The 12,402-nt window shown below is 43.0% G+C and overlaps 1 protein-coding gene across 2 annotated transcripts in view; it reads right to left on the bottom strand.

Annotated features, from left to right (window-relative positions):
• LOC121608735 (unconventional myosin-Ic-like) overlaps positions 1-11,985 on the bottom strand; it is a 54,877-nt gene extending 42,892 nt beyond the window's left edge. The window contains exons 1-2 of one of the 2 annotated variants that reach the window (XM_041940051.1): positions 11,904-11,985; positions 11,516-11,736 (exon numbers count right to left, since the gene is read on the bottom strand). In XM_041940051.1, the coding sequence (XP_041795985.1) occupies positions 11,516-11,605 (90 nt within the window). In that variant the 5' untranslated portion in view covers positions 11,606-11,736; positions 11,904-11,985. Of the gene's footprint in view, positions 1-6,483; positions 6,853-11,515; positions 11,737-11,903 lie in introns of those variants that run through there. The other variant, XM_041940052.1, reaches the window with a different exon arrangement.
• Positions 11,986-12,402: the final 417 nt, after the last annotated feature.

Raw genomic sequence — 12,402 nt, 5'->3', positions numbered from 1 at the left:
TCAAGCTCATTTTATGCTATTAATCACAGTCCAACCATTTCTTTCCCATGTCTTCAGATTCCAGTTTCTCCCAATGCAAACATGCATCATTATCTCCACTTCCCCCTCATTCTCATCTTTTCCATTTGAACACACTGAATACAAATGTAGCATATGGAGTTAGTGAAATATAGTAAAACTAGAGTTTATCCAAGTTTAAAAGGGGCATTTACTTGGTGATTATTTCCACCTGTTGAATTCTGCTTGAGTAGGACTGACCGGAAAATGTTCCAATGTGCTCCAGATTTTTGCATCAATCCCACCTGAACACACACAAACTGTGACCCGCCATAGGCACCACTGTCTCGACAAACACCGAGATTTGCCTTTGGTGTCATATCACAGCAAACAGAGTAAGTGGGTGTGGCTCAACGCTGACATTGTAGTTAGGAAGCAGTTGGAAAATCACAGGTACACAGGAGAGGAGCTGACTTAATTACAGTTATGATACAGCAGAGGATCCAGAGGGCTCAGGTCAGTTTGTCATGATTACAGGGATGGATGGTCACAGAGGATGGATGATCACTGAGTGTACACTGATTATACAAAACATACAAGATGCTTAACAGGTGAATGCAGAGCCTTCATGGAGGGCACGTTAGCTCCTTTACTGAAGGTGGTCATGATATTTTGCTTGCTAAAAAGGTACATTTACTAGGGTCATAGGTCTATTTTTGGGATGGTATACACAGTTTACTTTACACACTACAGTGATGAGGAGAGTGGGGCTTTTATTCCTTAGGCCACCTACCTTCTGTGTGTGTGGGGGAGGCAGGGCTGGAATACAATGACTCACATTAATGTTTGGTATTCAAATAAACATCACAGATTATTATTGTGCATGGGGTTAACGGCTCAAGTAATGTCCAATAGGTTTGTTGAAAATTAAAGGGTGGTACTTTGTAGTCCTTCTCAGGTGTTCTAACGTACTGGTAAACACCCAAAATGTTACGACAGGATTAAATGAACCTATTCAACAGAACATCCCCTAAACAGGTCCAGAAGTTTAGGCACACACGTTCCACCACACACACAAGCTCACACAGGGCTACTCTCCTTCTGGCCTGAAGATGTGCAAGAGCAGTTGAAATTGGATTACCAGATGTCTTGTATTATCTGGTTAATCTGAATGAGGGTGTGTGCGTGTGAGCGTGTAGAATGGAACAGGATTACCAAGTGAGCTAGTCAGCACTGTGGTAAGTAAACATGAATGAGCAGTTCTGTCCTCAGCTGACACTGATTTCATCTGGTCAGACTAGAATGAAGGATGAAGGCAGTCAAAGAAATGGACAGTGGATAAATTAAAAATGTCCTTCAAAGGTTCCTTTGCATGCATGAGCAAAAATACATGCAGCTCTCACTCAAAAGCCACAAGAACAAATTCATGTATACTAGTGTCTTAACTATGGTTAAATCCCTTGCACGACTTCCAGTGTATTGTATGTTTGTGTTCCACAACATTTTCATCACGTCAAAGCAATCTGAACTGCAAGGAAATGAAAAAAATGCAGGACATTACTAAATGTTTTTAAAGCCCTCGTCATAAGCATTCATATCCAAGTCATTTGAGGACTTCCCAGCCCCTGCAGTCACACTGGATGTACAAAAATGGCAGTGAAGCTGGTGTGGATTTTGACTCACTTCCAGCCTGGTTTCCAGTCCCACAGCAGTCACGGCCGTAATACTGAGGAGAAGCAGGATCCAGTCACTCATAACGTTTATTCCCAGCAGGGCGGGGCTCACTCTACCGCTGGGCTAGCTTTGGGACTTGGGAAAGAGTCGCATGGAAAAGCTAGAGCAGCTGCCCAAAGGAGCAGGCTAAAACTAACCAGGCACACACATACTGTACACACACCTTCCAAGACTGTGACTCATCAGCACACAGGTAACACATAGTCTGAATCTCTGCCAGACACATACCCTCATTACTTCCTTTATACTACAAACACTTCTTACTTTATATAAAAACACACTCTGTAGCTCTCTGCCACATGAGACACTTAAAGCTGCAAAGTGGAGCTGCAGTAAGTGCCATACATCAATCGTGGCTAACACAGATACAGACAATCCAAAATTTCAATAAATCAAATGTAACTGAAAAATCATCATCGTAAAACCCTGCCCTGAATACTCTGTTCATTACTTTCAGATTTTACACTTCCAATTATATTTCTAATGCTTGCAGCTTCTAAACGTGCCACTACCATGACGCTGAATGTGAAAGCCAACACTAGCTTTGAAAAGATGGAGGCACACTAAAAAACAAAAAAGGTGATACAAAGCTCCACTATAGCTCTGGTTAAGATAAACACAAGCTCAAATGGTGAAACACGCTCTTAATGCTACCTCATCTCTGTGTCTCTTGCTGTCTGTCTGGCTAAGCCCAGATCAATAGTAATTCACATCGAGTGTCTCCAGAACATTCCCATCCTGATGTCTGACTCAACTTCCCATATACTCGCAGTCTCTATCAGCAGCAGTCAATAAATAAACAACCTGCCGCACATACCACCAACATTACCAACTGAAGCTTGTTTTCTTCACTCAATGTAATTATCACTTAACCTGATCTTTGATTTTTCATTTTTAACATCATCAGTCTTAGACATAAATCTGATTTTTCCTTCTGTAATCCATGTTGGCCCATGTCTTAAGAAATAAGTATAAAGGCCATGAATCCACTCTGAGTTGGAAACGTTGTTGCATTTGGACCTTATCTGTTCAATTCCTGGCATAGTCTAGAGTGATATCTGTGTTTAATGTTATCAGAGCAACATGTCCAAAGCCCTGACCATATCTTAATGCTTGGGTTTATACTGTACTCACAGATGCCGGGTTTAGACTAGGAATATCTAGCCTAATGTGTTTGACAAGGCACAGCTGTATGACCATTGACTGAACTTATACATAACGTTGTGCAACTTAGCAGTCATTTGGTCTATATCACCACTTTTCTCCTGTTCCTCCCTGCTCTCTCACTTCTCCATTAAAATAATATACTGTACATTGCATACTCAAGGAATAGGAAATACACCTATTCACTTTCTCATGAGAGGATTAATAACATTCTTGTGTCTGTATGCTAACTATGAAGCTACAGCCAGCAGCAGGTTAGTTTAGATTATCATAGCATAAAGACTGCAATTGGGGGGAAACAGCTAGCCTGGTGCTGACCAACGATAACAAAAATCATCTTACAGGCACTCTTAAGTGCACTGATTAACATGTTATCGTGTTTATTAAAGCCATTCAAAAATCCAAACCACTTTAGTGCAAGCAGCCCAGCCAACAAGTAGAACTGACTTGTTGCAAGTTCATGATCCCTCACCGGCTTCCCAACCCTGACTGTTGTGCCAGTTGCCAAGCCAGACATACCACTTCTCTTCTTGGAACTGAATCCCAGGCTTTGTGGTGGTGGCAGAGTGTTTTGCCCGTTTCTTTCATTTGTGTGTGGTGTAAACTTCCTTCAGCATGAGTGTATCTGTGGAGGCCATGCTATTTATCAATGTCCACAAGTTTGATGTGACAGGTTCAAATTAAGAGGTCTTAAAAGTGGAAATCCCCCATCGAGTATTTCCTATAACTACATGTGTCTGTGAGTACATATGTATGCTTGAGAGTCTTTCCTGTTGTAGAGGTGATGTTGGAGGTCTGGCTAACAACCAGGCAGTCAGGTGTATCCTTTGAGTTCCTCCCAGGATCCCAGATATTACATGACCAGGAAAACCTTCACCCTGTCAATGGGAGGTCATATATCCGCCAAAAAAAAAAAAAAGCACTGGTTCTCAAAAGTCAATCCATGGTAAAGTTCTTGGGATCCCCTTGCACATTCGATTTCACTATGATGTATTTTACTGATTCATTACTTCAGCAGTCCGTGAATACTACTACTACTACTACTACTGAATCTGAAAGATGAGGAGCCTGCCATTAAGGAATCTACTAACAAAGATAACAATGGGGGCAAAGTCAGACTGGGATTTGATCAGATAAATGGTTAAACAGCAAGCCAGGACAAATACACCAACGGTCTCCTCGATCTGTGAAACCTTAGAGGCTGAACAGGACGAAATAAAATTTTAAATGGGCAAAAGATGTTTGATCATTCTAACATTATCTAAATCATGTCAAATACATACAAAACCATTTCACAAGCCATGTGTCTTTTCTTACATAAGTATACAGAGCCAAAGGGAAAATGCCTAACCATGCAGAAACAGGCTGACATTTGGGGTAAAAGCTCATTCTAACCCCACACCACCCAACACCACTCTCACCACAATTCTGTCACAGCCACAAACCAGAAATATCACTAGAAACCCAGCCCATCAAGATTAAAAAAAGGCTTGCAGCAAAGCAGTGAGGGAAAAATCTTCCTTAAAGCATCTGCACCACATCAGTCCAATGGAAAATGCAGCTAAATAAATCTCACCAGGGAGTATACAACAGGGGAAACTGCTTTGGAAAAATGTATTGACAACAGCACATCGACATGTGCTTTGTGCCAAGTTGGATAATTGTGCAGACTATGCATGCTGAACACTTTGCATTTTCTCCTACAAGCCTCGGTGGCTTGTAGGAGAAAATGCTGTAATGCACAGGTCTAACTGTTCTGAAATTAGACTTGTGCATTACAGTTGAAAATGAACACTGCAACACAGCTGTCTTTGCTACTCTGCAGCCTTGCTTCAAAACCAATCCTCTCCAACAACACACTGTCATTTAAAAGGACCTTAGATCAAATTTACAGCACAGTGACAATCAAGTTAGTAGCAGCTGCAGCCAGCCAGTGAATGCTGGGAGGTCCTGCCCTCCAGGTGACCTTCAAGCAACAGGTCAGCTGCTCGAAGCAGCTTGACCACTGAGGAATACGCCTGCTGCTGATTTCTCTACACTTCTCTCTTCTGGTTTCAATCTTCATGTGAATCTTCCTAATATACAGTACAAGGCCATTTTGCCTTTTGAGTGGGTAATCACCTTCATTATCAGGATGGAGACCAGTAGATTATAAGGCCAAAACAGATCAGACCAACTAGAGAGTTGTGAGAAAACCTGAATGACAAAATAATCTACCAATCCCATATTTTTCAGTTACGGGATCCCACAAGGATGGATCCAAACATTAGATGAGGTTTCTTGTTCATTTACATTGTACATTGTCATGTTGAACATACATGGCATGAACAGGATGCATCTTGTGCCAGGTGCTTCCTGCTTGTTTACATTATGTACAAAGCACACACATTAGTACAACAGGTGGAGAGGCATGTTGGCAAAGCCTTCACTGCAGACACTTTCTCAGCCAAAGCCGGACAGCTGACAAAGATTTACACTAACAATACAGTATACAGTTCAATCAAACTGAGCAATGTTGAATGGGAATTTGGCATTTTAGTGAAATCAGTCCTCATGTTAGAGGCTGATATGATGGGAATGGTTAGCAGTCATTCATTTACCTCAGCACTGATTATGGCTTATGTTGCATTCAGGAGCAACACATGTCTCGCTGCCTCCTGACGGCTCCATGCAGTAAGTTCACAGCAGCTTTGAACTCACAGGTGTCACAGGCCGTGCGGTTAGCTATTTAGTTAACTGTCTTAATCTATGTCTGTCTGGCGTCTATAAAAAGACAACCCCAACCTGAGGGATTTCGAGTTGTAGGCTCCACGCCAAACCAGTACGTGGCTGAAAGTTCACAACACTGCCTTCAAGGAAAGTCAGCCAGTTCATTGGCTCTGTAAGTGACGCTAACTGACACGTACAAGAAAGTTGAACCAAACCTCATTCAAAATATAGCTACATTTTCTTTGCGCTTCTTAGCACTACTGGCCAACGATAGCCCAACAGGAGCACATACTCTGAAATACTAGCTAGCATTTATTCTGCAAACCGCATGCACCCATTACATACACGACCGAAGTTTTCAACCTCTTCACCTAACGTTAGCTAGCTGTGGCACCACAATTCAACATGTTGGCAGTGGAGACTGGAGCAAGTTAGCGGTGAAGATGTCGAGTGTGAACGCTTAAGTTAAATATTGTCAAAGTTACAGGAAACTGGCTTGTTGAACAGATGCAGAACTGAGAAGTGGCTCCCACTGATTTATCACAGGACTTAATGTGTATTTTACCGAGTAACTGAGATGCCAACAGGCTGCGCAGCATTAAATTGCCCCATTTTTGACTGACATTTGGCATGGCGCTTCCTCCATATGGCACGCACCAAGGCTTTCCACCCACTTTCTCAAGCACGCTGCAATGTCACGAAATACTCTGCATAAAACTTCACGAATGTCACGAGCGTGACTGCTACAGCAGCCCTGCCATTGTGAGTTACGTTTTGCGTGAACGAAAGTCAGCCGCAGTTAGCGGTACAGTAACGCTGGAAGAATGCGCCGAAAGCAGACGTTTGTTAAGCGTTGGTAAGTTACTGATAAAAACGTACCTTGAAACAGCCGAGTTTAAAAACGGTGTGGTCGTCTCTCTCCTCAGACTGACTTCTCCTCGTCCAGAGTGACAGTAGAGATGTTTGGCTCAGTCCCGCTGTGAGAGTGTCAGCCCGGTCACTCAGTCAGACTAGTAACGTAGGTAACGTACAGTACAGCGCGGACTCTGCCGGGTTCCTCCGGACCCTCCCACCACTCCCAGTTCGGATCTACGCTCCCACTGTGTCTCCCACACTGCAGCCCCAGCACAGGGCTTCACCTCCTCTAGTGGTTCAGCGGTGTACTCACTCAATCAGTCATATCTAATATCTCAGCGGTGAAAGGACAGCTCATCGTGTTCATATGAAAAAAACTGACAAGTTTTCGGTTTTGTCGGGACTCAGTTCCCCTAAACCCCCCGTGGGAGTGGTGTGCTAATTTCCCCCTTCCTTCTCTGTCACTGAAGGGTGGCACAGCCTTGTATTACCAGGAAGTCCACCAAGAAGGGAGCCCACCCCGCAGCTTCTGCATGAGTGATACGGTTTATTTTAGCCACGCACCGTGCCGTCACCTCATGGCAGACAGACATTCTTGCCTAATGGACAAAACGCAGCTGTGTTCAGGTCTCTTTATCCTCCACATAGTTTGAGTGGTCCTGTAAAAATAATGTGCCGTGGTTGGATAAACCATGGCGTACCGGGCCCTTTGCGCAGGGCCAGTGTGGAATAATACACAACCACCTTACCTCTGACGCCAACGTGTACTTCAAAATGTAGACATATGTTTTCTTTAATATTAATCCGCAAACTGACGCACCTGAGCTCAAGTTAGTGCCCTAAACCAATCACTGAAATGCACGCGGGGGGAAAAAAAATCAGCACTTTTTGAAAACAAACTCAACTTGAGCACGTGACTGCGACCGCTGACTGAGAAATCCAGGCAGCGCACGAGCGGCAAACAGCACTAAAATAGCCAGATATTTGAATGGAGTTCGGCGCTGCCGCCATCTTTCTCTTCGATGCAGGAATAATTGAGCTGTATATTACACCACAGTAGCATTATCAAACACCACGGCTGCTTCAGACTGCTCTCATAGCTGCTGGTGTCAGTTTCAAAGAGTTCTCGTACCCTCTGCTGTCCCCGAGGCCGCCACTGCACCTCCACACACAGCAGGCGGAGCAGAGCCTCCTCCACCAGGAAGCAAACTCGTGCAAACTGCGTTACGAGCCTGTTATAAACATGACGGTGAGACGAACATGTTAAATATCTAATTAAATGTGTGCTCATTTGCATACACGTTCAGAACGGAAATCTGAACATAAAGCCCGGTTCAAAATTCTTATTAAAGTCAAAGGATTTTATAGAGGGAGTTTTGAATATCTCTTTTTATCACTCCATAAGTTTTTTTTAAATAAATTCTTGCCTTGTTTTTAGGAATAAAATGTTATATAAGTCAGACTATGAATGATACATGAACAAACCCTCTGTAAAAACCCTCAGAACACAAAAACTGGGGCGTTTAGTGTATGTAATTGCTGCTCTGCTAAAGTGGAGATTCCTGGCTCAGTTTGTGAGAAAACAGCCTTTAAAGATGTAGCCTTCTAAAATTCCATAATCTTTTGACAATAAATACTTGGTAGCGTAAAAATAGATGCTTATATACTTATATTAAGACAATTATTTTTTGTGATCCCAGTTTTCTGAAATTGGATATTTGAATATGCAAATCATGTTATCTATTAAAAATATGTTCATTTCAAGTCAGACGAAAACCTAAATGTGTATTTTTATGTTTTCTTTCCATTAGTCTGAGAGAAGAAGTTATGGAAGCAAAAGCAGTCCCAGCCTATGAAACGTTTCCCTTTTAATGTTATTTCATTCCTCAGAATTATCAGTGAAAGAACCAGCTGAACCTCTGGTCGACTGCAGTGTGCAGAAGGATGCTAAAAGTTCTACTGAATTATTTATTCTTTTTTATTTTTGTTGGCCTGAAAGAGTCAAATTTCAAAATAATAAGTCTAAAAATACTAAAATTAGCCTATAAAATTTACATTGTAGAATGCAAACCTTTTGTTTAACCTGAAGCTAAAGGGTGGTCGTGACTCAGATTCCTCAGATGTATTCACAGCTTTGGTAGCCTGCAGCTGTTTTGGCTCCCTCACAAAACAACGTTTGGGAGTTCAGTGTACTGTGTCCGCCATGTCAAGTAAGACAGAAAACACTCCTCAACAGCCTCTCTGTTTTTGATGATATTATTGCAGAGGTATGTAACATGTGCCCCAGTGAAGGTGACCTCAACCAGCCTGTCGGATGGCTGTCAATGCCAGAGCTGGACTGTAATATGGCTGCACTGCCAGAGGGGGGAGTGATCGATTCAGCCTCGAACGGCCCACACCCAGTGGCATTCACTGACACACACACACACACACACACACACACACACACACGCACAGGTTGTATCCTGTTGACAAGGCAATGTTAGACAGACAGGCTGGACGGAAAGGTCGGTTGTGATGCTGACCCCCCACCCCCAACCCTTCTCCCTCCTCACTCCACTTCTTTAGAATCAAAACCAGGAAACAGTGCGATAACTCGGCCACACATCCATACTTTTCATTTGTTTCAGAGCCAATTATCTCCACAACATTTTCTTTGTCTAACCTAGCAGAACGTCTCCTGACTTTAGATTGTTGTTGAAATGTATTTTATTGTATCATACGGGGAGAAGAAAGCTCGTCATTCACGTGTCCCTGCGTGATTACATCAGTCAGTGTCCACAGACAGCTAGTCAATATATGAAGGTTACACTTGTTTGATGCCAAATGACACGCATAGGTTACAGGGTCTTGGTCAGAGCTGGGTGAACCATTAATAACCCTGACACACACACCTTTCACACACATCCAGAGATGCAGGGTGATTTGACCTTGGAGGAATGTGAGAAGGGGAAAAAATGAAGCCGTGTCCTGGAATGTCTTTGTCGTTTCCTCCCGTCCAGGCTACAGTACATTCCACACCTCCCTAATCATCACTGACCAGCACGCAGCAGGCTGCGTCAACCACACCACATTCCTCTTACTATACATCGTAATCCTGCGTCAGCCCACGCCTCACTGTACCGAATGGTGCTTTATACCATAGTAAGATTGATTTTAAAAAGCCCACACCCTTCATTCCTTAGCTGCTATATATAGAGATATTAGACATCAGCTGTCTTTATTACTACCTTTGGACATCAACATCAAGTATGTAACACATGTCAAACCGAAACAGGGCAACAATATTCCCATGATTCAAAATAAGGAAATCCTAACTTCCATAACAGATGTAGAAGAAGGAAAGGTCAAAATCAAGGCAGGGGAGGCTGAGATATCCTGACTTTTATCCCTTGTATGGGTCAAGCGTCAAAACACTGCATCCTATATGTCCCAGGATGCAACACTACCTGCTTGGTAAATGCCCCCGGTATGTAATACAAGCTTTTTGTTAAAAATGTATTGTCTCAAGACTCAAACTGAGATAACCCCGATGACATCATCAGGGTTATTTTCTCAGCCTTTATGAACGTCCTCTAAAACCACAGAGTAGAAGTGCCTAAATTATGATAATAAAATAAAATAATTTCCCACATTTCCCAGAATCCCTGTGAACCAACTCCAGCTTTCCGTTAATGCTAGTGATGTGGGAATCACCTTGTCGGCAGTTTGGGCAAAGCTGCAATTACTGATTTTTTTGCCCTCTTAGGGACAGCAGAGACCAGCTGTAAACACAACGCTGACATATTATCAAGTCTCAAGTTGATATGGCGACCTTGCCCCTGTTAGCAAACTGCTGCTGACTCACACATCCAGCAGACACAGAACAACAATAGCATTCATTAGGAACAAGTCTTGTATTCTTCATGCTCTTTTTAGCTCTGCTTTTGGTCTCCACTAACTTCTGTTGGAGAAATCTAGCTCTTCAGCTGCTAAGTGGTCTCCTGCCTGTGGAGTGCACAGTGGATTTCTAGCTTTCGTTGCTTAAAACAGCGGGTTGCTGTTGAGAGCGCTGAGAAGGAAGCAACACAATAAAGTTGCTGGCCTCACAACCAAAACAGATTCTAAATGCATAAACACTCTGTAGAGCTGAGGAGAGGCGCCGAGTAGAGATAAGTCTCTGCGGGTTCGTCACTATGAGCAACCCTTTTCACATCATGCGCGATTTGATCCCATGGTCAATATAAAAATATTGATTGTAGCAGCTTTAAAATGCAACATTCTGTGTGGCTGCATTGGATTCTGGTCTGTCGAGGCTACAGTTGGTGGAGAAATCAGTATCTCTGCTTCTTCTACATAAATATTGACCCAATATGTCACCTCTATAAGTCATGCGATGGGATTTTAAACATTTTTCTGCTCTGAAACTCAATTGTACCATCACTGAAAATGTCTTGCTGTGACAGGAAGTTGTCAGAGTGCATTGTGCATCACACACAGTGCTGCAGGGAAGACAACTTTAATCTGGAATATTAATTGATAATTATGTTTTGTGAGCTTTATCTAAAGAGGGCTCTTATCTGACTCGATAAGCAAGGACTGCTGGCATGTACTCACTGTACTGAGATATGTCAAGTCTAGCTATGTTGCATTGATACTGACTTTGCATAATCCCATCTTATTCATCAATAAAGTGTTTATATCACCTTCTGTATGAGTAGAAGTCCACAGAGGCAGCCCATTTTTACATGTATAATTAACTATGAGTAATGCTTCTTATAATTCTGAGAGCACTGCTCAGAGGCCAGCGGGATTTAAACTTATTTACTAACCACAGCTGGTCTGATTTATCAATATAATTTACATGACAGACGGTATACACTGAAGGAAATTACAGTTCTTAAAATATGTAAATGTTTCTCAACCTCATCCCTGTGGGAGATGAACCCTATAACCTCAGCTGTGTCAGCATCTATTTCTACCCACTGAGCTGCATAAAACCCATCGGAATGAAGGACGAGTGGAAAAATCTGACTCCAGATCTGGCCTCAGACCTGGCCACAGTGTGTGAACTGACCTTGCAGTTGTGGCAGTAGTTTTCTCCGTTCTTCCCCGGAGGAAGGATGATTTCCCCTGTCGGGATCAACTGGATCCTCAATTCCATCATTGTTCCCTCTTCTGTTTGTTCTGCCCGCTTTCTTAAAGTGAGGCCGTCTTGTTTGGTCCTGGTTGTTCCTCTCACACTTTGGCAGCAGTGGCAAAAACACTGCACCTCTCCCCTCAAGTCCGCGGCTAAATCTGTAGGTCAGGCAGACGGAGAACGTGCCAAGTGATGCCTGAAAAGCCAAAACTGGTCAGAGAGCTTCACTCTCATTAGAAATCCGTGCAAGTAGATCATAAAACGCTCCCCTGCGTGGAGACGAAGAGGAATGCTTTTCAGTCTTCAGGCGAGCGGGAGCGCTTACCTGACAGAGAAATGTGACTTCCTGACACGAAGATCAAAAAGCGGAAAGCAGTGTTTGGAGGTTTCAAACACTGGCGCAGAGATTCGCAGCTGGGGTGTTACCTGTAGCGGAGTGGAGAGTCACAGTGAGGCCAGCTTCCCCTCACTGCAGCCAGAGGATGTTGCCTCTCTAGTTGAGGGATCATGGGGAGGATATGGAGCTCAGCCTGTCCTGAGATGGATGTCACATGCAAAGGATATGTGTCTTTTGTCTTACTTAAGTGCGTGTGTGCGTGTGTGTGCATTGGAAGATAAAAGTATGCGTACTCATAGGGAGTGGTAACTACATTTTTGTCTTGAATGAACATGTTATATCACACTATATGTGAAGTCTTAGTTGTGTGAGTAAACAGGAATACAGGGGGGGTGCATTTGAGAGCTGTGAACTGTTTGAATAGTTTATCCATTACTTTAAGCTAACGATTTGAACTGTTTATCCATCACTTAAAGTAACTGCTTGA

Source organism: Chelmon rostratus, chromosome 7 (assembly GCF_017976325.1).
Source record: "Chelmon rostratus isolate fCheRos1 chromosome 7, fCheRos1.pri, whole genome shotgun sequence".
NCBI classification, from domain to species: domain Eukaryota; kingdom Metazoa; phylum Chordata; class Actinopteri; order Chaetodontiformes; family Chaetodontidae; genus Chelmon; species Chelmon rostratus.
The sequence above is the reverse complement of the archived record's forward strand: the minus strand, read 5'-3'. Positions and strand labels throughout refer to the sequence as shown.